The sequence below is a fragment of the Cornus florida genome, unplaced genomic scaffold (genome assembly GCF_030987335.1).
Source record: "Cornus florida cultivar Cherokee Brave unplaced genomic scaffold, ASM3098733v1 CherokeeBrave_3.0.0_Hap2_Chr05, whole genome shotgun sequence".
NCBI lineage: Eukaryota > Viridiplantae > Streptophyta > Magnoliopsida > Cornales > Cornaceae > Cornus > Cornus florida.
Window position 1 is genome coordinate 112,523,773 of NW_026775575.1, and position 25,440 is coordinate 112,549,212.

The following is a 25,440-nucleotide window of genomic DNA, read 5'->3' on the forward strand; positions in this document are numbered from 1 at the left end:
TGCACTTCATTATTCTTTTTTTATTCTTTTTTTTTTTTTTAAAAAGAAATGTCAAAAAGGTCATTAGAGGGGCGTCATCTTTTACTTTATAATACCATATATACCCTTTTCCTATAAACTTTTTAATTTTTTTACCTTATTTACTTTCTTTATTATTATTTTTTTCGAGCAAAATAAAATTTATTCAACTGAAATTATTATGATGATGGTCAATGTTAAAATCAGTCATATTTATTAAGATGAAGAAATTTATTAAACGGAAATGATGTCAAAAGAGTTAGGACTTTATTTGTCAACAAGGTAAACTTAAATATTCAAATAAATTCCAAATTTTAAAAAAAAACCATTCCTATTATCATCCAAATTAATTCTTAAAAGGGAAAAAAAAAATCATCAAACTGAAAAAAAAATATAAAAGAAATGAATTACCATTCGATCACCATTAGCATTAATGGTTTATGAAATTTTAATAGTTATTTAATATTTTTTTTATGTTAACAAGGTCAATTACTTCGTTCAACTCTTTTACTTCTTATCCTAGTAAGAGAGAAGAGAAAGTTAATAGAAAATAGAGAAATAATTTAGGAAGGCGCAAGAGAAAAAAATGGGTTAACAAAAAAAAAATAAATTCAAGATACCAAAAAACTTAATTGGAAAAGAGGGGGAGACAAAAACATCATACCATAACTGAAAACAATAATTGTGAAATTTGAGAAAAATAATTAATAATTTTTTAAATTAAGGTTAAAGGTGACATTTTTTTTTAAAGATTGAAGTGTAATAGTTTAAAAGCGGTGTGCGAATATAACCTTGCTTCTTTTATATTATAAATTAAGACCATCCAATCCTATAGATCTGTTGAAATCCAACCTTAATGTTTCAATTTAAGTGCAGCCGAATCCAGCCCAGATCAGACCAGCCTAACTCAGAGTAGCCCAGCCCAGCAGAGCCGAACCCAACCTAGGAACATAACGGATTGGATATAAAAACGAACCAAGTTCTCATACCGTATAATTTTGCGTTGTTTTTTAACTCTTATATGCGAAGAATTCATCCGAGTTTGAAGGAGCGCTCTCTCTCTCTCTGTTTTGAAGCTTCAAGATTAGAAAGGTCAGTGAATTGAATGAAAAACTTGTCTAGGGTTTGTGTCAGTAATACCTGAAACCGATCTTCTCTTCAACCCTAAGATTTATTATTGTTATTGTTATTATTATTGTTGTTGTTATTATTATTTTCACGTTCCAGGGTTTAGGTTATTGCCTTATTGGTCACTCAAGACTCAACCCATCTCTCAGTTCTTGTTTCCTTTAAGGTTTTCGATTATACGTTCATTGTATGTTCATGTTCATCGGGTTCATCGATTGTGTGTGCATTTACACGCACGCGCGCACATTGATATCTTAACGTCGGCCCTCGGGTACTATCTGCCAAGTTATATCAAGCATTCGTATCGGTAAATTTTTTCATTCTTGTTGGATTGTTTATAGTCTTGGGCTGTAATAAAAAGAGATTTTTTTATTTTTTTTATTTTTATTTATTAATATTATTATTACTAAGAATTGCATTTTTTAGTGTTGGGTATTTGTTTCTTTAATTCTATTTCAGGATTTGATTGATTTGATGTTCTGGGTTTCTCTCTTTGCTTTCCTGTTATTCGAACCTGTATATTTTTGTTTTCATTGATTGTACACATACAGCTTCATTTGTTGAATTGTATCGTTAATTCTCAAGAATCATACTTTTTACGTTCAATGCATTTATTGTTTAAGGGATTTTAGTTTTTAACTTCACTTTTGTTTTGTAATTTTTGTTTTTAGTTCTTGGATTTTCTGTGGGTGTCTTGTCTTGATTGGGGAAGTTTCTCCATCAACTCTTAACTCTCAATTCCTTTTCTATTATTGAATTTTTGAAGGAAACATGTCTGGAAGAAATCGTGGGCCGCCATTTCCAATGAAAGGCGTTCCACATGCTGGACTACCCTCAATTCATGAAGCTCCCTTTGGCAGAGGTCTCGGCCCAATGCCCCACCCTGCACTGCTTGAAGAAATGAGGGAATCACAATTCAGAATGAGCTCTGGACAACTCCCTCCTCACCCTGCTATAATTGAGGAGCGACTTGCAGCTCAGCATCAGGATATTCAAGTGCTTTTGGTTGATAATCAGCGACTGGCTGCAACTCACGTGGCACTTAAACAGGAAGTAGAAGCTGTCCAGCATGAGCTTCAACAAACGGCTCACTTTGCCAGTTCGTTACATGCGGAGAGGGATATGCAGACGAGGGAAATGTATGAGAAGTCTGTTAAAATGGAAATGGATATTCGTGGCGCAGAGGCTATGAAGGCTGAACTTCAGCAAGTTCATGCTGATGTTAAGGAGTTAACTGCCTCTAGGCAAGAGCTTACAGCTCAGGTCCAAGCAATGACTCAGGATTTGACCAGAGCTACTGCTGATTTGCAACAGGTTCCAGCCCTAAAGGCAGAAATTGACGGTCTGAAACAGGAGCTGCAGCGAGCAAGGTAATATTGTGTCTAGCTTTATAGTTAAGCTCGGCTTTCTGACTTGTGATTCACATTCTACTATTTTGTTGGTTTATAGGGCTGCCATTGAGTATGAGAAGAAGGGATATGCAGAGAACTATGAGCATGGTCAAATGATGGAGAAGAACTTGGTCTCAATGGCACGGGAGTTGGAAAAACTTCGTGCAGAGATGGCTAATGCAGAAAAAAGAGCACGTGCTGCTGCAGCTGTTGGGAATCCGGGTATGTGTTGCTTCAAGGTTTATCAAATATCAACTTGCAGAATTCAAGGAGTTGTTTTAGATTGCTTTAGATTTCTCCCCCTCCATTTTAAATGAATAGACATTTTATAGTTAAAAGAATGTAAAAATACAATTACACAAGGGAAGGAGGTTTTCTTCTTCAAAAAGAGGCTGCTGTTAGAACTTAGAAATTGTGGGAAGAAGAAGAGGTGAGCAAAAACACAAAACATCACCCAGAAACTCAACCAAAAAGGAAAATCCTAAGATCTTTAAGAGCCAGAGCCCCTATTTTATGCATGAAAGTCACCCGAGTCAGATTATTATTGAAAACAGGCAAAGTAAGAAATGAGTTTGAAGGAAGATTGCTTTCCTTCCGCTCACTGGGCAGATTTTCTTCCTATAGTCTGCCCTCTTGAAGCCCGTGGCACTTTACCTATAACCAATCTTCAATGTGAATGTTTGAGAACCAGAAGGCACAAGAGTTTACCAAGTTTATTTTTTATTTAAAAAAGAGTGACATAAGAGGTTAGTCCTCCATGGTCACTTATTAAAAATGTTTGACCTTATTTCCCGTGAGAATCGCAATCAATCCTAAGTTTGAGCTCACCTAGAAGTACAGGACCTCGAGCTACCGGAATCGAGGATGAGCGTACCAGAATCGATGTAAGCCAGTGCTTATTATTGATTATTTGCTGTTTTAGGATTATAAAAAGTTTGTATATTTTTAGGGCTTTATAATGTGGAAGAAAGATTATTGCTTTACGATTGAGAAAGGGCTGAAATTGGCTAGGTGTTGAAGACGGTAGGTTGCATCAGATTCAGTGAAAATACTGCCGGAGTTTCTGGACAGCAACTATGATATAGTTTAGGTGTAAAATTGAATGCCAAAAGGTATTGGAAAGGGTATTGGTCAATTAGGGCTCCATTAAGTAGAGTTTTGGGGATCTAATCCTGTGCCACAAACAGTAACCCTTAAAAAGTTACTTTGGATCATTGTGGTTTGAGAACGAGTTATGATTCTTACATATGAGTTGCACGTGATTCACCATTACTTTTGGAGAAGAGGCAAAGATATATGAAATTAAGGATTTGATGCAATTAGGGTTGATTTTTATTTGTTTTTATTATTTTGCTAGTGTTCTAATTTTATGAATATTTTAGTACTTTATTATATTAGGATTTTTAGGGTTTGGTTATGATTTTGCCTCTATAAAGGCTTCTATGTAACTAAGCAATTCAGCTTTTGATTATTGAAATATTATCGTGATTCATGAGTTTGAGAACTCTCTGTGTCTTTTTCTTCCACGTTGTTCTTGGTCTTCTTAGTCCCTCGGTCTCTTTAGCCTTTCTTTTCAATCTGTCTTCTCGCCCCTTCCGCCTATATTCTCACCTCCTTCTAGCCTCTTCTCATTCTCATCCCCTTCCTTCATTCTGGTTCGAAATTTGTATCAAAACAGTCCTATTTTGTCCTACATCAATTTGGTATGGTTGTTAGCATTGAATATTTGATGAGGGGAATTGGCCTTATTAAAGTAGTGGAACGAGTATATCAAAATATAAAAAAATAAAGAAAGAAGAAGAGAAGAAAGAATCTCAAAAACCTGCTAAAATTCTTGAAGCATCTGTCATCACACCTAAGGCTTGGGTTGTGAGGCTTCAAACGCTATGGAAAATTTTCTAACTAATCTTTGTTGAACTTGAAAGTGCTCATAGGCATTTTTAGATTGCTGGGCTTTTAACCAAAGACAATATAAAAGGCTTGAAAAGCAACTTGATCTAAACTACGACCAATGGCCCAGTACTACACTCCATATCTAGTACATATGAAAATTATAATTCCCTTAACTCTTGAAATATGGTGAATTTTAAATAAACCATACCAACAACAAATTAAAGTAAAGAGAGCAAAAATAAGACATAAAACAACCTAAAACTTGATTCTAACTGAAAGGCTAAAACTAAATTCCAAGTGGTCCAAATGAGTCTAGGCTGGAGATTTAGTTAATTTTGAAGTTTCTCAGTACTTCAAAAAAAATTCCTGAGTGCCTTATGAACTACAGTCTACATCAAAGGTAGGAAGAGAGGCGTGGGGCTTTTCCTTCCAGGTGCACCGAGTCCTTCCTCACAAACATGGAAAATAAGAATGGTGAGGGTTCATAGCCTCATTCTCTCTCTCTCTCTCTCTCTCTCTCTGCCGTCAAAAAATACCCTTTAATCTGTGGGCTACAATGGATAAAGCATTCAACTTTCCTTTCATTCCATAGTTCTCCTCTTCCTACTTAACCAAACAAAAGGAAGGAAAGACTTCACCTCTTCTCATTGACTTTAAAAGTGTGCGCTTTTCTAATTGACTTAATAAGTTGGGTGCTCCAGCCATTATTCTTACTGGGTTAGTCACCAGATGCATTTACCATTACCTGATCACCTTTATCAACTCTTTTAACCAATTAGTGCTACCACTTTAGCTGTCCTCAAACATGTTACTTTAATCATAACCTAAATTCAGTCCATATTTACCTCAGCATGCTCATAGTAGCTGGGCTCTTTAAAGGAGGCGATATTTCTTTCTAGTTAGAAAATGATGGAGAGCAAACACGTATTTAATGATGAGAATTCTGTAACAATGAATAATACAAAGTGAAAGCAGTCTTGAATCTTAATCCTGAAAAATACAACTCCAACCAGACAACTGAACAGTAGTCCCATACAACAGACAGGAAAGACCTCTTATTCTATTAAGCAGGGGAGAAAAAAACTGCAACTAAAATCTGAGCTGAAGGAACTCCTTTTGGAAATTGCCTCTTGACTGCATGACTTGCACACATGATGTATCTTGATTGCCCAATATTTTAACTTTAATCTTGTTTTCTCTCATCTGTCAAATATTTTCATCCATATTGGCTTACGCAGTTTGGCATTGCACATATTTTACTCACTCCGTCCCATTTTAGTTGTCCATCTTTGGTATTATAAGTTTTTAAGGGAACATGCAATTATTGCTTTGTCCCATTTAAAATTACTAAGTTGTCCTTTTAAGTTTAAATATATATATATATATTTATATATTATCAAATTGGAAAATTTTTAAAAACTTAAAGGGTAATTATGAAAAGATAGAATATTTTTTGCTTTGACTTTTCAAATGGGACAACTAATTTGAGACATCCATAAAAGGGAAGATGGACTATTAATATGGGACAAAGGGAGTAGTTTTTCTTTTTCTTTTTCTTTTTTAATTTTTTCATTATATCTTCCAATAACTTCTCTCATTTAACAGTTTTTCTTTGGTAGCACAAGGCTTTATCATCCGAGATCAAGTGAACTTCATTGTTCAAAGTTTAGTATAAAACTTAATTTGCCATCAAATGATGTAGGATTTATGAGTTTATACTTGTCAAGAAAAAAAAATGTAGGATTTATGAAATTTAAAGGTTTGATGTGGAATATTTCATTAGCAACTAGTCTATCCCATACTTGGAAGTAATTGCTTTCATGAATTCATTGAAAGGAACAGATTTTCCATGTGGACTTCATTATGGCTACAGAAATACTAAGGTTGTAAGCAAAACTTTCAAGCTTAGAGTTACTATAGCAATTTCGATATATTTCAGGCAGAGAGGTGAAAGATACTTGGGCAACTCCATAGCAGAAGAAGTATATTAGTTCCCTTCATTTGATGTGAAACTCAGAAAACAAGCTGAAGCTCTTGAAAACTTTTATTTTGTAGCATTTTTTCAAGCAAAAACCATGCTTCCAACGTGTACTTGTTATTCTTTGATTGCCTTATCTTAATAGTTTGAGCTGTATTCAGTGAGTGTTGCACTGTGTCTCCTTAACCACAAGCACATGTTTTTTTAAATTAGAACTGGTGGTGCTAGTTCAAAAATGGGTAACTGTTCAACTGAGTCAATTCATCCTCTAGATTTATTATGGACTAAAAGAGAATACCTGAGTAATTGGTACAAAATGAGAACTGCATGTCTAGGCTGGTTCCATCACTGGTTCTCAATAGCTTAAGCCCAAACTACTTGAGGTTTCTCCATCCTGGCTTGGGGTTCAGTTGATTGTGTGATGGTCCAGTTCAACTGGAGAGCTGGTTTCCTTACTTTCTAATAAATGCGTTTATTACATTAATCATATTTATTTCCCCTCACTGGAGTTTTATTTCATCAGTAATAAGTTCTATGTTGATTTTGTTTCTGCAATTGCAGGTTATGATGGAAATTATGGCAATCCTGAAGCTGGATATGCAGGAAATCCTTATCCTTCCAGTTATGGCATGAATCCAATGAATCCTGTAAGCTTTCTCTGGCTTCCTATCAGATGTTTTCAATCAATACACACCTTCCATAGCTGTATGTTTTGTGTTAGGTTCAAATTGGTATAGTTTCTTCTTTTGGAGACATTGATTGTCTTATTCTCTTCTTCGTGCCTCAGGTACAGGCTGGTGCAGAAAACTTTCCTCAATATGGACCTGGACCTGGACCTGGCTCTTGGGGTGCTTATTCCATGCAGCAAGCTCAAGGACACAGATAGACTAGTATGCCTGCTAGGCTAAAGCTATATTCTCTTATTTTGGTTGTGATGTGGTTGTTTCGGCTGCAACATAGTTGATGCTTTAGATTTGAAGTGTTGTCTCATGATTGATGTTTTGAACAATATGCTTGATTAATTTGGAGAATTGTAGTTCCAACTTCAACTTTTGACAGTTTATATTAGGTTGGTGCTGTGGTATATTATATTCGCACCAACTTCTTCTACCTTCAATTGCTTTTCAGTGACGTGTTTTCTTTCACTTTACGTGTGTGCACGAATTTAGTGTCCACTTCTACAATCCTGGATAGTGCAGCAGAGTACTATCTCAGCTATTTCAGTAAAATTTCTTCATTGTCAAATAAGTGCAGTGCTGGTAATGCTAGATTGGAGTTTGGGTTGTATAAAGTGGGGCATTTGAGTTTTGTGATCATGAAATTGTGGTGTTTTTCCTTGCTAATTAATATAATTTGTAGTTTGCTTTAGCATTCCTTGAGAGCCTTATTCGGATCCCTCGTGATGTTTTCTGCTGTAATTGCTGCTCCCTTATGAGGTTAATCTTCTATCTCTGCTTGCTTTCCTGTCCAATTTGTTAATATATTTTTATCTAGCCTCAAGGAGTACTCTTAGATTTGTGGATATGGCACAAAACTTATTATTTGGCTTCTATTGGAGAAAAATCTTGATTTCTAGTCAAATATTCTTGTCTTTTGGTCAATCCATCAATGTAAGTCAAATTCTTTCTTCCAGTAGTTATTATTGCTTCCCATGATTGGAAAGTAAATTTGGCTAGGGTCAGACTAGCTTTTGGGTTCCTAATACTAGTCATCTCCAAATAGATCTGTGTTCTATATCCATTAATCTGCAAGTACCATGGAAGTTATGAAACAATCTAACTCATAAAAATAAAATAAAAAATTATGAAACAATCTAAAAAAATATGTAACAGCACTTCATTGAAATTTACAAAATGTTTCCTAGATTTCAAGTTATGATCAGTTCATTTTTTAAGCTGGCATGTTCAGGGTATGATTGAAAGCAATTCATTTATTTTTCTTCAGTTAGATGTCATGGGATGAGAGTACAGAATTACTGGTCCACAGTGAAATAACATATATGGAATTCAGCCTTTGATGCTTCTCTGTGGGGTTTGACTGGTGTTTTTCTGCTGAGGTTGGGGATGAACCATCCTTTTAAAAAGATTCTCTCCAAGTTGTCAATATATAGTTCGTATATAAGGTGATAGTAGGTTCACAAATCATGGTAGAGTGATAATGGTATATTTCTTTTGTTGGTCAAAGATAATGCAAGATATACAATTCAACAAGGACTTATCTGAACAACTGAGACTTTATCATGGATTGTCACTTGTCATCATGCTGTTGAAAGCACACGGCATTCTATTTCTTCTAGGAAAGGATGAGATCTGGAGATGATGTTGTTTGTTATCAAAGCCTAGTTGTAAAATGCAGATTGTAGATACTAGCATCTGGAAAGAAGTCAGTGGCCTTACAGGTGATATATAAACTCAACCCAGCAAAGCTTTAGTCTCAATTCTCAACTACTTGGGTTTTTTTTCCATTCAACTTTAGCTAAAGCCACACATCCTCTTTTGTGTTACTGACTGATATATGTTAATGTATGCCTAAGAAGAGTGTGTGTGTGTATATTCTTGCAATGTCTACTAGACAGCTGATGGTAATGCTGAATCTATTTACACGTTACTACATTCCGTTCTTCCCTTGTGTCGTGGATTTTTGCCTTTGGAAGTTGTTTTGGAATAAGGTTTTGCTGGATAGAGGCTAAAGTTGTATCATGGGATTTTTAGGTGAACTGGTGAGGTAATTACTTCTGTGAAACTCGTGAGTGCGGCAAGTTTTTGTCTACATTATGGTGTATTAAAATTTTGAGTTTTTGGATGTTGCGTAAGAATTACCTTTAGGATAGAACCTATTTTTCTAGATAAAAATTCAAGCATGATGGTGCATGCTGCGTAAGAATTACCTTTAGGATAGAATTATTTTTCTAGATAAAAAGTTAAGCATGAACTAAGAAACAAGTATATATGACAATATAAAATCCGCATTACACTATAATTGCAAGCTTTGCATTATGTTTTGTTTTCACCTTGTGGATCCTGTACTTCTGCACGAGGACTGTTGTGAGAAGTAGGAGTTCTGCCTCAAAGTGAAAGAGCTCTATGTTTCTATGGAATCTTTATAGAATTGTCAAGGTCTTTCTGAATAGTTGTATCTCCTGTTTATTCATTCAAGCCTCTGTCCACCATCTTGACTTCTAAATTCTCTATTAGCTCAGAACCAACTGGGTCCCTCCCCTCCCCCCCCCCCCCCCCCCCCCCCCCCCTCCCCTCCCCTCCCTACTTGTTTAAGAAGTGAATGTATATGTCTGGTGTCTGGTATCTATGTTTTCTGGTTCAAGGAGTAAAAAGAACGGCTCAGTTGTTTCCTACTTGTCATCCCTATCATTCAATCCCAGGTATTAATTTCAACTAGGTTTCTAAGTGACTGTTATCCATTTGGTTTTAACTATCCACCCACCAGTGAAATGACATCCCATGTAGTAGTGCTAGGGCTGAGTCACCATTTGCAATTTTTCACTGCATTAGGTACTGATTCCAGTTGGAAGACGTCAGCAGTAAAGCAATAGGACTAGTGAATTGTTGTCGGTGTAAGCTGTCTCTTCTTCTGATCTGTTATGCGGCTGGTCTTCAAGAAAGAGTAGTCTTATTCCTTTTGAAGTACTGCAGTCTAAGAATTGGGGGAATCTTATTCATTGCATGTGTACGTTGGCCATTGGCAAGACATGTTCTACAATTGAGTGGCAGGATGAGTTTCTCAAGTAAGTGACACAACTCTGTATATATCACCCTGTTTCATTTGTTTTTCTTCTCTTGGTTGTGCCAATTCAAAATCTCTTTCAATTTTTTACAAGTCTCCAGACTAGCAGATTGATGGCAACTTTCATTGTTCATAATGATTGCTGGATAGATTTCTTTTGATTTTGTGTTTAAGGCAGTGGTATGTGTGATAACCATAGTTTCTTCTTACTAGTAACATTCCTGGGTTATATATGTGTGGATGTGCTGTTATAAGATTGCAGTTATTTGGATGGTTTCTCAAATATTATTTATTTATTTATTTTATGTTGTTGTTGTTGTTGGAAGTAGAAGTCTTAAATTAAGGTGCATCTGCTTGCATATGATATTTTATCACGATTTTTGGTGGATTAGCTTTCTTTAATCAGTTTTATTCACTTTCCGTATGGGCTGAGGATTGAGTGTGTTTTCCTACATAATTGTAGTTATTAAGTCCTTTCCCTCTCCAGTTAAAAATCCAGGATATTTCTTTTTGATCTGGGGTGTATTGGATATACTATAATAATTCACTTCCGTAAAGTAAAGCATGGTCATGTTTACTCTTTGCACTTCTTTTTATTGGTACTGTACCTGAGATTTTTCACTGCAATATAATTAAATTACCAATAATGGGAATTACTCATTGTGTTCGCTTAGCATATATACATGCTAAAAAACGGGTAATTACCCTAATCTGAGGTGCTGAGGGGGATAGACTTGACACGAACCTAACCTCTGGCATTATAGCACAAAGTTGTTGCTCTCAGGATTTGAACCCATGTTCTCATGCTTGACAATCCGTGCTTTTACCACTGTACTGAGTAACAATTCCGGTGTATATACATGCTGCCTGTGTTATTTTTTTAATTAACAATGTATGATTTTGCTCATTTCTTGGGTGTCAATTCATATGCATTGCCTTTTTTCCAAAGGTACTTTGAAACCCATGAATTAGTGTGCGGACTTGGTAGAAACTTCACAGTTAAATCTCATCTACTACGTGGCTTAGAGCCTCTGCTGCCCCATTGCTCATATGTGTGATTAGTGACATACTCTATGTGTTTAAATTTGTTATCATGCAGTGCCTGACTGCTTTATCATCTAGGTAGCCAGTTATTTGTTGGAGCAATTTTAGCAATGACAACAATATTGAAGGGTCAAAGTCCTAGTAGTGGGTCAAGGTTTTTTTAGGTGATTGTCTTAATTAAACTTTTGTGCTATTTTCTATCTTGATTTGGTTGTCCATTTCCATTACAAGAGATCCTTTTCGTATTTTGTGCCTTTATTCTCATTTAATGGGTATCATTTGGTATGCATAGTTTCTACACCCAAGATAATTTGGAAAAAATTAGTGGACGTCTAAGACTTTTGAAAATTCTGGTACTTAAATCTCATCAGGAGCTTCTGCCCACTTCTGTTCTTGTGATTGTTCTGTGATATACCTTTAAATGGTTAATGTTGTTATCACACTTATCATGTGTCATTCACTTAATATAGAGCTGTTTCTGTAGATAAATTTATGCTTGCATGTGCACATTGTTTGTAGTGTGATCATGTCTCTAACTACTTGATATGGCTGGCTAGATATTTTTTGGAGCAACTTTAATTGATAGAACTTAATTTTTTATTGCTTTCTGTAGTTGAATACTTGTATTTTATGTGAAATATCAAACTTCTTAGTTGTGGACCTGTGGTTGAGTTTTAGTTACTTGGGTAGACTGCTAAAGAAATTGTTTTGCTGTATTTTATGTTGATTTGGTTGCCCAACCTCATTAGTTTTCTTCCATGTTTCTTATCTTCTGGAGATTGTACCGTGTTATTCCAAATTTATATTTCATTGTATTTGTTTTTCTCAGCTATGCAGTCTTGGCTAGTGTCCTTGTGATGCTCATAAACGTTTTGACATTTAGATCTTCTGGATTGTAGGTTGTAAGCAAACCAAGTGCTTTCAAGAACCAACTACTTTTGCCACTGTGCTCCAGTATTTGAATTGCACAAGGTTTGTAAACTTACTCATTTATGTTTACCTGTTTGTTTATTTATATTTTGTTCTCTTGGTATCCCAATATATGGAAGATTTAAAACAGAATAAGCAAAATATAGTTATGTCTACTTATGGTGATTAGTAGGCATTTGACTTAACTCCTAATTCATTTATTTTATGTTCTTTTTGTACCTAATCTATCAATTATCATACCGCCTTGATATATTGCTTTGTAGCACCTTAAGATGTGTGGCTGCCTTAGTATTTTGTATACATCTCTCCAAACTAGGAGTACAGCTTACAAGTATTTGATTAAAATATCTTGTTTACATTTTTGGTGTTCATAATGCTTTTTGACATGTGATCTTGTATTGTCATAATCTCTCGATATATTTGGTGTGGCAGGACCTTCTAGACTACCATGTTGCCTCAATTGTTGTCTTGATGTGGTCTGGTTTATTCTTAAAATGCAATGTTGCCCAGAATAGGCTTTTGAAACTATTGATGTGGTCTGGTTGATTCTTGACATACTATAGTTTTCTAACTAATCCTAGTAAAGAGTTTAATTTGGTTCTATCTGACCAAAATGTGTACCAACTCTGTTGATTAATCAGAGTAATAATTGAATTTTGAAACGTGATTGCAGCAGGCAGCCATACAAAATTGATGCATGAACTGGAACGTGTAAAGCTTTATTCTAGCCTGGTCTTCCAGAATTAATTACCCGGAATGCAATCTCTCTCTTTCTTCTTCTTCCTGAAATTGAATTGGTAACTGGTAAGGCTTCTATGTGTACTTTGTTTCTGGCTGACCATATGAATACCTCCCTCTTTTAATGGCCGTTGCAACACTTGGTTGGGCAAATAGTGGAATGATTTGAAGCTCTTCAGTTCTTTTAATAAATGTCTTTAGAGGCCGTCTTTGGTATAAGTTGGCTTTATTGTTGGCAGGTTTGTGTGCGCGGAATGGATAGCATGATGTCTCATCAATTTGATCTGAAGTTCTATTATGGATTACCATGTTTTTTTTTCTTGTATGTGCGTGTGCTGGTGTGAAGCTGATGGTGAGGACTACAAGGTCCATACCTCTATTGTTGAAATGAGGACAAATTGACTAATGTATCCTGGAGTTCACCTTATGCAGGAAATGTGGCAAATTGCTTCCATAAATAGATTTCTCTGAGGGAATATAAAGAGGGTAAAATCTACAAGTTACATCCAGGGTTCTAAAACTTGAATTTAGCTTTTAGAATGTTTGGAAGAGATTTTTGATTCGGGTTGTATTTGGTTTAGTGTGCAGTTGAGCTGAAGGTTGTGGTCGCCATCAAGGAGTTAACTATTATTTATTTATTTATTATTATTTTAACTTTATATAATTGAATTATTATTTTTATATATTTGTCAATGTGAGTATCAGACTGCAACCTCTATAATTATGAAAAAGAACCTAGGGTAAAAGAACATGTCAGTCAAGATGCAGCTAACTATGTCTCGATTGAAGCTGGGCTTTGTTTAATAAATGAATAAAAATTCATCTTCCGATTTCGTTGTGCGGGTGAGCTTCCCACCACACGGCTTGTTTAATAAATGAATAAAAATACGTCTTCCGATTTCGGTGTGGGGTGAGGGTCCCACAACTGACATATTGGGGTCTCACACCCTTCTCGCATTTCTCTCATTGCCATTCTCTAAATTTGATCTTAATAAATTAATCAAAGCCAAGGGGTATCATTATTGATAATAAATTACTCAAATTTAGCTTTGAGCTTGATTCATTTATTTAGAAGGAACAAAAACCTGCCTAGCTATTATTAGTCGGTTTTTGGAGGGTTGGGATGGGTTATCTAAAGTTTATTTCTGACTAAATTTTAGTGGAAACTAATTTCTTGGATGCTTGTTCAACTACATGTAACTTTTGGATGGGTTTATTATTTACCCAAACGTTTTTATCGATGTATTTACCCAAACATTTTAATCGAACTAGTGTCTTAACTATATGTAACTTTTGGATATATTTATCCAAAATTATTTTTAATTCTATGCTGAAATCTCTCTCTTGCACACTACACGTTATTCAGACACAACAAATACTCGACTCTCTCTCATTACCATCATCCTAGCTCACGTCGATTTCATTCAAGAGATGCTAATTTCTAATTTCACCTTTCGGGGAAAACAAAATATCCTTCGATTGCTTGCGATTAAGGATTTTGAATGTAAGAATCATGGAGTAAGAGAGGGAAGTCGAGGGAGATCAAGGAGTTAGGGTTTTGAATAGATAATTGAATCAATTGATGAAGGAGTTGGGGTTTTGAAGAGCGACAGTATTGAAGGAATTAGTAAGGTTTTGTTTTGTAATCTGGTGCGTTATATCAGAAGAAGATTCAGAAGGAGTTGGGGTTTTGAAGAGCGACAGTATTGAAGGAATTAGTAAGGTTTTGTTTTGTAATCTGGTGCGTTATATCAGAAGAAGATTCAGAAGTCACAACATTCCTTCCTACTTGAACCAATCGAAAGGCAAGAGAGTAGAAAGAATGAAAATACCAAACAATTCATGGAGCTCCGAAGCGAATTGGGCAATTGCTCATGGCTCTCTCTTATCACTTGCGACTCTTTAGATTTTCAAAATTGACTCCGAAACTACCGTTAATTCGACGCACAAATCTCCCCTCGTCTTGAAGCCTTCTTATGGAAATGAACATGTTTTATTTTCTTCATTTAGTAATGATAATGCTTGATCCATGATCCAGGTAGCGTGATCGCCAAATTTAACCCTCATTTAACTTCTTCAACGGGAAAAGTTCACCTAATGATGCACTTTGGAGGTACACCTTTTTGGTATCTTAAAGCTTTAATGCTTCATTTCCAAGTGGTTCAGAATGATCCTTCTCACTTGGGACTGAATTTGGAGCTAGGGCAGTTAGGTCTTTCAAAACACGATCATTATTTTTTTTTTAAAGTTGGCTGTGCTCTCTTCATTCCTTCCTTGAGTGATGGAGGATTCGAGGTACGATAAGGCCAATGGCAGCTTTTCGACCCAAATTTGAAAACCCTCTTCAAGTGTTCGACTTAGGATTTTGAGAAGAGCTTTGTTTAACTCTTTCGACACTGTTGTTTTTCAAAACTCTAAACTCCTTGATTAATTGATTCAATTAATTCATTTAAAACTCTAATTCCTTGAACTACATGATTCTTCCATTCAAAATCCTAAGTCGCAAGTCATTGAAGAATAGAAAATTTTGAAAAGGATGAAAGGGGGAATAGAGAGAGTAGAGCTCCGGTTTTTTTTTTTTTTTTTTTTTTTTTTTTTTTTTTTTTTTTTTTTTTCAGGTAAAATTAGAAATCACTAATTCTTGAATGAATAATAAGATATATGCCATTGAATGAATTAAATCGATGAGATGATAATTGTTGTGTTTGAGTTTCATGTCATGTTATCACAATAGGATAAAAACTTTCTAATTCCAAGACTTTTCATAATCTTATCAAATATTACTTAAAATTTGAATACTATATATATATATATATTTGCCATTCCAATCACTAGAATTTATTTTAAATTTCCATCAAATTTTTTTTTTTTTTAACCTATTTAAGTTTGAGAAAAGGAAAAGAAGAAGGTTGAAACATAAGCCCAAACTAAATTGGCCCAAACATCAGGCCACATGTACATCCAAAAATTTGAAATGCACTTGGGAACAACAAACACATTTAGTCAAAAACTTGTAATTTTGAAACGAGAGGCAACTGTTTTTAATTGCCGCTAAATTCAAACGTTTAGAAAGTCATAAGCCAGTTTTCTTCTTCCCGGGTTTTCTTCCCACCACCACTTTTGTCTAATTCAAAGCTCCAAACCTCCATAAACTTTCCCAAAAACTTCAAATCTCTGTCCCTCGCTCTCTCCACAACCCTCGAATGGAGTTTCATGGGCTACCTCCTCTCAAAAGATTCAGACTTATGCAACAAGGAGAAGCAAGAGGACACCAGGATGACACTGTGACCTCATCGCGCCTTCCGGCAAAGAAGAGAAAAGAATCCCGGGATCTACCACCACCATCTCTCTCCTCCACCACCGCCGCCACCACCACCTACTGCTTACCAGCCAAGAAAAGGGTTTGGGCTCTCCAACCCGACCTCATCTCTGACAACCCTATTTCTCCTTTCGACCTCAATGTCGAATACAAGCCATCATTTGATGAACCAAAAAGTGATTCACGAGAAGCAAATGATGTTGAAAATGTGAATCACGGCATTGAAATCCCAGAAAAGAGCGAAGAAGAAGAAGAAGATGATGGGATCGAATGTGCTATATGTCAAAGCACAGACGGAGACCCATCAGATCCAATTGTGTTCTGTGATGGTTGTGATCTAATGGTCCACACCACCTGTTATGGTTATCCTCTCATAAATGGTGTTCCAGAGGGCGATTGGTTTTGCACCCAATGCTTGATTTCTCAATCAAACCCTAAAACAGGTAAGCCCTTTTCTTGCTGCCTCTGCCCTGTCACTGGTGGGGCCATGAAACCCACTGGTGACGGCCGGTGGGCCCATGTCGTGTGTGCTCTCTTCATGCCGGAGGCCTTCTTTCGCGACCCGGAAGGCCGGGAAGGGATCGATTGTTCCAAGGTTCCTCCAACAAGGTGGGAACAGAGGTGTTATGTGTGCGAATCTGCAAATGGGTGTGTGATCGATTGCTCTGAGCCCAAGTGTAAAATGGCCTTTCACGTGACTTGTGGGTTGAAAGAAGAGCTCTGTATTGAGTACAAGGAAGGAAGGAGCAAGGAGGCTATTGTTGCTGGCTTCTGCAAAACCCATACTGAGCTGTGGAAGAAGGTAAACACTAATTTCATTACCTACCTAAACTATTAATACTAGTATGTGTGTGTAATATGATCAATAGGATATAGCTTTTCTTTTGATGTGATATGATGTGATTAAATGGTATTTTGATGTGTTTTTGCGAATGGGTTTTGTTTTGTTTGCAGCAACAACACACAGGGAAGTTCAAGATTGTCGCTAGGGATGAGCACAAGAAATAGCAAGATTAATGTGTTAAATGAGTGGTTTACGAGAGCTATAACTCTGTTTGATATGAACTAGGAAATTGGGTTTGTTCATTTTTAGGGATTAGAAATGTTTTAACGTTAGTTTAGTTATTTTGTTACAATTTTAGTCATGGTACCTATTACGCATGTGACGAAATGAAATGAATCTTCAGTTCTATTATCTTTTTGGTTGTGTCCATATGTGTTACGAATCTATTTAAACTTTAGATTAATTTCTACGGATATACACAATCACCCATCAAATTATCTATAAAAAAAATGATCTTATAGTAACTATTTTGATGTCAAAATCTTTTGACATCTCAACTTTTGAGGTCTAAAATGTATAAACAAAAAATTTCACTGCCATGCTCTGTCGAAGTTCTGTGCACAATTCAGAAGATTTGGAGTAACTTGTGAACAGAAACAATAATTAGGTGCAATATATGGAGCTATAACCACTAAAATAACGACTTAATAATGATGGTGCAATCTTGTCAAAACGTGCTTTTTGCCTAGCTTTTAAACTAGTTAGACTAGTCTAGAGCGAAGAGGGTAAGTTAATAGTTAGGTCTTGAACTTGGTTATTTAACTCGGGTAAAACCGTAAAAAAGCTTTCTGGTGGTTTTGTTGTTAATTTTACTCCTTGTTTGTACTTTGTAGAGAAGTCTCTATGCAATTTATAATGGTCATAATAATAAAAAGGTTAATTTTATACATTGCTTTTGAAGCAACGATATGAAAATGAAATGCTAGTTGTAATTATTTAAAAATAAATAGAGGATTGTCTGAAAAAGTTTGACAGTGGTTTAGAGAGTTTAACCGTAAAATTTTGAAAAATCACTATCATTTTTCTTTTTTGCAATTTATTTTTTAATAACAATATGGTTTAGATTTTATTGATTATTTGACCACAATTTATTGAGATTTGAGGAGGCCCAACTTGGACCCTATTGCCTATTGGACTGTTTTTTTTCATAGATACACACAATTTCAGTTTGACATGGTTTCTCTAAAGCACTTGGAACATCCTCAAAAGCAACAACAATTACAGCATCAAACAATTATTTGACAACCATGACAAGAGCCCACCAATATAATCTTTATCAATCACAAGACAATAGTTCCAAACATTTGAAAGAACTTGTCATTCATTTTGACCACCCACTTTGATAGCCATGTACACTGCCTCAATAGCCATTAGAAATGTAAATGATAGTTTGAACTATCATGGAGTGGCTGTTCAAAGCATTCCTCCCTCCATTGTTGCTACAACCATCACTACTGGTTCAACCACCGTTGTTCAAGTCAAAAAATGATGCAACCATAGCATTCAAACATCGCCCTATGGCCCCTATTCCCACACGCTCGGTATTGTCTTTGGTAAAAAGTAGCTCTCAAGGACATTTTACACTATTTGCTTTGGGAAAAGTTTAACAAAATGCGTGTATGATTAATGGGAAAAAAGGTTAGGAAAAATAAAAGTATATGTTGACTGTCAAAACTTTAAGAAGTTTGAAGAAATGGCCATTCTCAACCATGTTTAACCACTTGGAAAGGATTACACAGGTTGCACAAGTGAATCTCAAAACATGTGTCGGTGGGAGGCGCAAGGACCCCCATCAACTCTAATGCAGGTTCGTCACTATTTTGTAAAGCTAGAAACAGAACATTGTGATGATGAAAATGACGATGGCCATACACTCAGTAGCATGGTATTTGATTGACAAACTGTGTATTGTTTATTTGTAATTCCAAATGTATAAGAAAACAAATGCCGAGAGAGAGTCATGGATTTCTTTGTAACATCGTTTTCCACTTCTGTTTTGGGAAGGAATTACTGATGGGATTGGGTCCTGAATGAACCTCATGTAACTCTTTCCTTTGAACATGATCAACAGGAAGGAACTGAAATAGATGGAAAACAAGAGAACTCTAGCAATCAGAAATGTAATATACTAAAAATAGTGGAAATATAATTAGTAGGCTTACCTTATTCTGAAAGTTCATTGTTGATGATCTTCCTTTGTCAATCTCAGCATCTAAAAACAAGCATTTCAAGTTAGAACATTAGCTATATATCTCTCACACATACACAAACAAACACGCACAAATATAGAGAGAGAACCTTCAGATGTTCTCAGGGCCAGAACTGAATACATAAATAGATGAGACAGTAGAAGGACGAGGAGGAAAGGAGAATGGTAATTCATAGTTGTGCAGCTTCTGCTGAAACTTGCAATTCTGACTGAGAGAGGGGAAGTTGTGGTTGGTGTGTGTGTGTGTGTGTGAGTGAGAGAGAGGTGTTTCAAGAGAAGGAGAGGGAGAGAGAGAGAGACAGAGAGGAAGGATCCGAGTGGCATGGGTTTTGATACAAATAACAAAAAGATTGTTTTTTAGTGGGAGAAGAGGGGGGGACAAGTTTGGTTAATAAGACAACCAGAGTTATGCTTTAGATGCCTTCTACAACCGTCATCCACGGCAGTAAGTGTTGGAAGTCAAGGATAAACATTTAGTCCATTTTATTTACTTGTTCATGTAAGTCATCCTTGTGCTATTAAATGGATAATACATATATTGCATGTACCTCTTTCCCTTTGCTGTATCAATATCCTCATGTTCAAATAGGCATATCTCCAAGATAGTCTTAGAAACGGGTCTTAGAAACGAAAGTCTGGAGACAAACCTAACTATTCACATACAAAGTGACTTAATTATACCATATCTAATTAATTTGGAAAAGCTTTAGACCCCCTCTCAAAAATTAAATGTGAATATTGGTTGTGATTTATCTGATGATGGCAGCTAAGGAAGATGTGGAAGCAAAATTTGTTATCAAAAGCAACAATCATTTCAGTCATCAAATTATCATTGTGACACTATTACTGGGTGTACCATGACTTTTCAAAAGGTAATTGTATTATGCTCATGTGGTTCTAGGGTTTCAAATCACTGCATAACTTTTTAATATTTCAACTTTACTGCATAACATTAGCCAAATAATTTTTTTTGGGTAAATTGCAAGCATAGCATGTGTTGTATATTCTACTCTGGAGAACATTTTAAGCTATCTTCGTATTATTAGCCTACAAAAATATATAAATTTCTGAATTACTCCCAATACCTAAAAAAATCCAAGCTAGAATTGGTCACGATGCCTTTAGTATATCCCACATAGAAAGTGTATATATATATTGACTAATTACAAATGCTAGAAAACTTGGTAATATTTTCATGTTATCTACCGTACAATTCAAAAACTGTATCAAAAGGAGAGAAAAAAATAATGTCTATTTCAATTTCTTTCTTTCATGATTTTAACTAAAACAACAAGGAACAAATTCAAAGGCTACACAAGTTCAACCTAACTACAGAACTATTTAGAATGTTAAAGCTGATGACGTTTAGATAAGTACGTTAAGAATACAAGAACATGGCCAAGTTCGGAGCAGCATAAAAAAGAAACATACTTTAGCAAAAGCCCATTGCTTTATGTGAGTTGACAAGAATCAATGACTTGCTTTGTACAGATTTCAAAATAGTTTTTAATTCTAAGAGATAACAAAAAAATGAAAACATGGTCGAAAATACGTTTAATTCTGTTCACAAAAACTGTTCTCCGAAAAATACAATAAAAAATCTTTTTGGTCCCATTCCCAAAAAATGTTTTCAGGAAACAAAACATGAGAAGCTTTTTTTTCTTTTCTTTTTCAGTCAAAAGTATTAAATTGATCGAAAGAAAATTGTGTACTCAAAATTTTCACCGCCCTCTAAAATGCATCTTAGGTAATTAAATTCTAGAAGTTGTGCACCAGATAGGCCTTAAATGCCCTAGACCAACTATTTATTAATTCCGGCAACCAAACTCAAGTTCATTTCATAGGAAAAGTGAAGGTTCACCGAGCTGTACGAACTTCTCATCAACAATTTTTCTATATTCAGGTATGTATCTACAAGAGGAAAACATGTTGTTTCACCAATAGATCTTACAAGGACACATTCTCATTATAGCATCTCACTTTTAGTAGCTTTTCATGTAAGGAAAGTATAGTGTGGGAAAGATGCATATAATTCACTAGAGGTGTATTGCACCCCCCTGCAAATGGAGTAGTTCAATCTCGCGTGTAAACCGGATATAACCCATTTTAATGTACTGCCAGAATCTCTTCTTCAATCATTAAAAATGAAAAAGAAAAAGAAAAAACATAATCATTCATTAAACAGTGCCTAAGGATCAAAAAAGAAAAAAAGAAAATAAGGTCACCTCTGTCCTTTATACAGGCATTAAGAGCTGACCTAGAAAGAGAAACATCCTCAAAGTGACTGAAGAAGATCCAAAACTGATTTCTTATCTGGCATGCTTGGAATGGCTCCCTTCACTTGGACACAAAGAGAGGCTGCTGCAGCTGTTAAAAATTACAAGGAATTTACAAGGAACTCATGCATACAAACAGCATACATGTATAGAAAAACCAGAAAAGTACCACAAGCATACCGGCAAATGTCAAACACTCCTGTTTGGACTTCCCCTCCACGAGTGCTACAGCAAAAGCGGCAGTGAAAGTATCACCAGCTCCAGTTGTATCAAGGACTCTTGGAGCAGATATAATGGGTTGTTTAATGGGTTTCTCTCCATCTATAAACAGAGCTGATCCTTTGGCCCCAAGTTTCACAAGGATTTGCTTGACACCCTGAAAATAAACACACCCATATTCTGAATATGTTGAAACGTATGAAATTTGGCACATTTAAGATTTCAGTTATCATACTTTGGTATTTGATTCTCAGACCAACATTTCTCCAAAAACCAATCCTCTGAATGCACCAAAATTCATGAAGAGTTCAATGGTTTTGGCCTTTTGGGCGGACAAGGTACCAAATAAAAATGAAAAATAAAATAAGATGATATTTAATGTCCAAATATCTTAATGATTTTATTTCTTTTTAAAATAAAGATTGCATTTGCAGAAGTTAAAAGGATGGGTGAACATGTCCTAAGTAAATGGGATCCACCAAGGCAACTAGTAGCTTATCATCATTGTTATATGGAATCTTCAAACAAGAACGAAATACCCATGATGGAAGAAACCCTAACAGGGTTATGGTAAAAGCCAACTCCCTCCCAGCGGCTAGAATGTGCCTGACACATTTAGTTGGAATGCACATAACAAAAACTATTTCGACAATTCAAGTTGCTATACATTTGTACATAAAACTCTATAATCCTGTTCCTTTTATTATTTTATACCTTCAAAACAAATTAAGTGTCTATGTTGAATGGTATTTCATTTTACTCTAGAAAATAGAAGCATCATATTATGTTATGAATATTTAGCCTTGTCCTCGTGTCCTTGGGTTTGGTAATTTATAATGGAATGTTTAGATGCATACCCTCATGCAAAGCATAAATGAGTCTATGTACCATAGCATAGGACTAGTATCAAGATTTCATGATGAAACTGTTCAAAACGGGATATTCGGTGTATCTGAAAAACTTTAGGTTAGGCAAGACACTGACTCTTGGAGAATCAAAATTGTAGGTACCATTTTATGGCATTTTAACACAGCTTGACTAATCTGTTCAAAACTTTCAGTTGGCATCCCCGTTCAGATTCATTTGGGCTCAGAACGTCAACAAAACTAAGAAGTTCTGGTGGGATGGGTGCATCCACTCCCCCGGCATCCAAAATGACTGGGACCCCTGCACTCCTTGCAGACTGAAAATATGCAAATTGTGCAAAACAAGTTAAAAGCAAGCATACCAAAAATTCAGAAAACTGATAACCTCAAATGCTTAATTTGGAATGACATGAGGTGAAACTGAATATGATGGTGATACAGTATCTTATATAATTATTCATCATCATTATTAACAACTTAGGGGTATATGATTACTTTCTCTCTACTCGGAATGAACGCAGATCAAGTGATTTTTTTATTAAAATTGCCTAGAAACTAGATTTTTTTACTTTAATAGAAAAGCAAAAAGGGGAAGCAATCAAATTACTCAAAATTTAGTAGTCTGAACTCCAAAGAATTGGAGCACCATATGTGAGTCAATATCCCAACTTCTTTTAAAACTCCAAACCTTTGCCATATATAGTTTTCAAAAGAACTATAATAAATGGACCATACATATCCACCCTTCTTTCAAAAAGCAGAAATAATAAACAATTACTGACCCCATTTTGCTGCAAAGTATTGCATAAGAAAAACAATGAAATGCACAAAGATACTCCTGGGATAGTTATATTTGTAGCCCATTTATTCCAATCCATTAGGATCTCTAAGACTTGTTAATGCCTGATTTTTCAACTTATAAAACAAAGGTCCATGTTCGGTGCCATTAGATCACTCGTTGATCCTTCTGATCCAATAATGCCTGATTTTTTTCTTTTTTTAATCTGAAAATGGACCATGTTCAGTACCCGTGAGAACACTATTTGATCCAATAAGTAGTCTAATTACCCATTGAAATCATTTCTACTATGTTTAAATCTTCCAATCCCCATTTTTTTCTCATATTAATTACACAGTTCAAACTTATCAAAAATAAAAAAATTACACAGTTTAAAATCAAGCATTCAAGCTCAATTCATCTATTTACCAAACTATCAATGTGCAGTTGTATCAAACAAACATTGCAATTTAATCTATCTCGACACAACTGCAAGCTCCCCTAAACAAATAAACAAAAATCACTTAATCTCCATTCGATAAGTGGTGAATTCCTAATTTCCCTTACTCTGACTTGTATTTTCTCTGCCTTTGATCTGCCCTCAAGCTAATTGGAACATCAGTTCCACATACAATACCTAATAAATCTCGTTTGCATAAAGTTTCCAAGCACCCACACAATAAAACCACGAAAACCAATAACACAAGCTCAAGTTGATACAATTCAATACAAATGGTCAAATCTCCTCATGTTTCTTTATACGCACAAGAATACATCATTAGCAGAATAATCCCAGTAAGTAAAGAACATCCATTTCGCATTACAAACTAATTATCTTTTCATAAAATGAACAGAACAACAACCATGATAAAATAATCCATAGAAGGTAAACAATACCCATCCAAAGATATCAAAATTAATCTTTTCATTTATTGGTTTGTATGCTCAAACATACACACACATGTATGAAAAAGAAAAAAAATAAAAAATAGTATGGAAAGCCCGACCTTTGCAACTTGAATGTTAACAGAATCTGGGATTTCCCTCTGAAGCAAAACAATCCCAGCATTCTTCACAACCTCCAAGTCTTTATCAGAGAGGCTTTCAGGCCAAGAACTCATATTGGCACCCCCAACAATGATGATTGAGTTCTGCCCATCAGATTGGAGCATCACCACAGCATGTCCAGTAGGGGCAGCAGACACAGTGCTGAGGTGATCAAGGTGGACCCCACCAACCTCAAGTGCCTCAGTGATCAACTTCCCATGAGCATCCTCACCAACCTGCCCCACAAAGTAAGTTGGATATGAAAGTTTGCCGCCACAGACAGCCTGATTGGCCCCTTTGCCACCGGCAAGGGTTTGGCCGGTCTTGGCTGAGATGGTCTCACCCTCTTTGGGGAGTCTGTCAATCTCCACATAAATGTCTGCATTGGCTGATCCTACAACTACTAGTGGTGGAGTGGTGGGGTTGTAGATGGCTTGAATTGGGGTTTTGGATGGATTTATGGCAAAAGAGGGAAGTGGGTTGACTTTTCTTGTAGACAAGTTGGTGGTAGTGTAAAATTGAATTGGGTTTGTGTTGAATTTGCTGTTGGATTGTATTGTTGGATTGTTCTGGGTTGTGGGGTACCAATGTTTTGAGGGGGAAAGTGCTGCTGCTATGCCTCTCATCTTCTATTGATTCTTCCCCGTCCCTCTCCTCTCTCAATCTATTTCGGTGTATTTGTTTGGGTATATTAAAAAAATTAAATAAATAAATAAAAGACAAATTTTAAAATTAATAATAAATTACCATTGAAGTATTGATCGGAACTTAAGTGACAGTGTGAGAGAAAAACACATGGGAAAGCGGTCGCTGGGAGAGAATGACTGTGCATTAGCAATTTATAGAAAAATCATAAGTAATCGGTATATAATAGAGCGGTGACGGGAACGCGAAATATAAAAGATAAAAATTTTCGAATCTAATATGGCTCGTCACATAATGCATTTTAAAAAATAGAAAGAGTTTTCTTATTCGGCAGCATATCCTTGGTGTTTTGAGAGCGAATTCTTAAAAAATTTCA

At 35.6% G+C, this 25,440-nt stretch overlaps 2 protein-coding genes and 1 pseudogene across 6 annotated transcripts; 2 read left to right on the forward strand and 1 right to left on the reverse strand.

Annotated features, from left to right (window-relative positions):
- The first annotated feature begins 1,004 nt into the window (after positions 1 to 1,004).
- LOC132308653 (protein FLX-like 1) lies at positions 1,005 to 13,542 on the forward strand. 5 transcript variants are annotated; one of them, XR_009482455.1, is made up of 9 exons: positions 1,005 to 1,110; positions 1,913 to 2,516; positions 2,596 to 2,759; positions 6,970 to 7,055; positions 7,196 to 7,298; positions 12,093 to 12,165; positions 12,797 to 12,927; positions 13,101 to 13,347; positions 13,443 to 13,542. XR_009482455.1 is itself a non-coding variant. In XM_059806803.1 (6 exons), exons 3-6 carry the CDS (start codon positions 1,918 to 1,920, stop codon positions 7,292 to 7,294), a joined length of 948 nt encoding a protein of 315 aa, XP_059662786.1. In that variant the 5' UTR covers positions 1,008 to 1,110; positions 1,246 to 1,453; positions 1,913 to 1,917; the 3' UTR covers positions 7,295 to 7,553. The 5 variants fall into 5 exon arrangements, 2 of the variants coding, with proteins under 2 accessions (XP_059662785.1, XP_059662786.1); XR_009482454.1 differs by having other exon boundaries at positions 13,101 to 13,542; XR_009482456.1 differs by having other exon boundaries at positions 12,800 to 12,927; positions 13,101 to 13,542.
- A 2,451-nt stretch (positions 13,543 to 15,993) lies between these two features.
- LOC132310486 (uncharacterized) lies at positions 15,994 to 17,364 on the forward strand. Its single transcript, XM_059808657.1, has 2 exons — positions 15,994 to 16,982; positions 17,135 to 17,364. The coding sequence occupies exons 1-2, from the start codon at positions 16,065 to 16,067 to the stop codon at positions 17,186 to 17,188; spliced, it is 972 nt and encodes a 323-aa protein (XP_059664640.1). The 5' UTR covers positions 15,994 to 16,064; the 3' UTR covers positions 17,189 to 17,364.
- A 1,508-nt stretch (positions 17,365 to 18,872) lies between these two features.
- LOC132308654 (ribokinase-like) lies at positions 18,873 to 25,210 on the reverse strand (annotated as a pseudogene).
- Between the last annotated feature and the right edge of the window lie 230 nt (positions 25,211 to 25,440).

Coding starts and splice junctions, on each gene's coding strand:
- LOC132308653 (XM_059806802.1), top strand. CDS start 1,918: ATGTCTGGAAGAAATCGTGGGCCGCCATTTCCAATGAAAGGCGTTCCA. Junction 2,517..2,595: donor CAGGAGCTGCAGCGAGCAAG/GTAATATTGTGT, acceptor GTTGGTTTATAG/GGCTGCCATTGAGTATGAGA. Junction 2,760..6,969: donor TGCAGCTGTTGGGAATCCGG/GTATGTGTTGCT, acceptor CTGCAATTGCAG/GTTATGATGGAAATTATGGC.
- LOC132310486 (XM_059808657.1), top strand. CDS start 16,065: ATGGAGTTTCATGGGCTACCTCCTCTCAAAAGATTCAGACTTATGCAA. Junction 16,983..17,134: donor ATACTGAGCTGTGGAAGAAG/GTAAACACTAAT, acceptor TTTTGTTTGCAG/CAACAACACACAGGGAAGTT.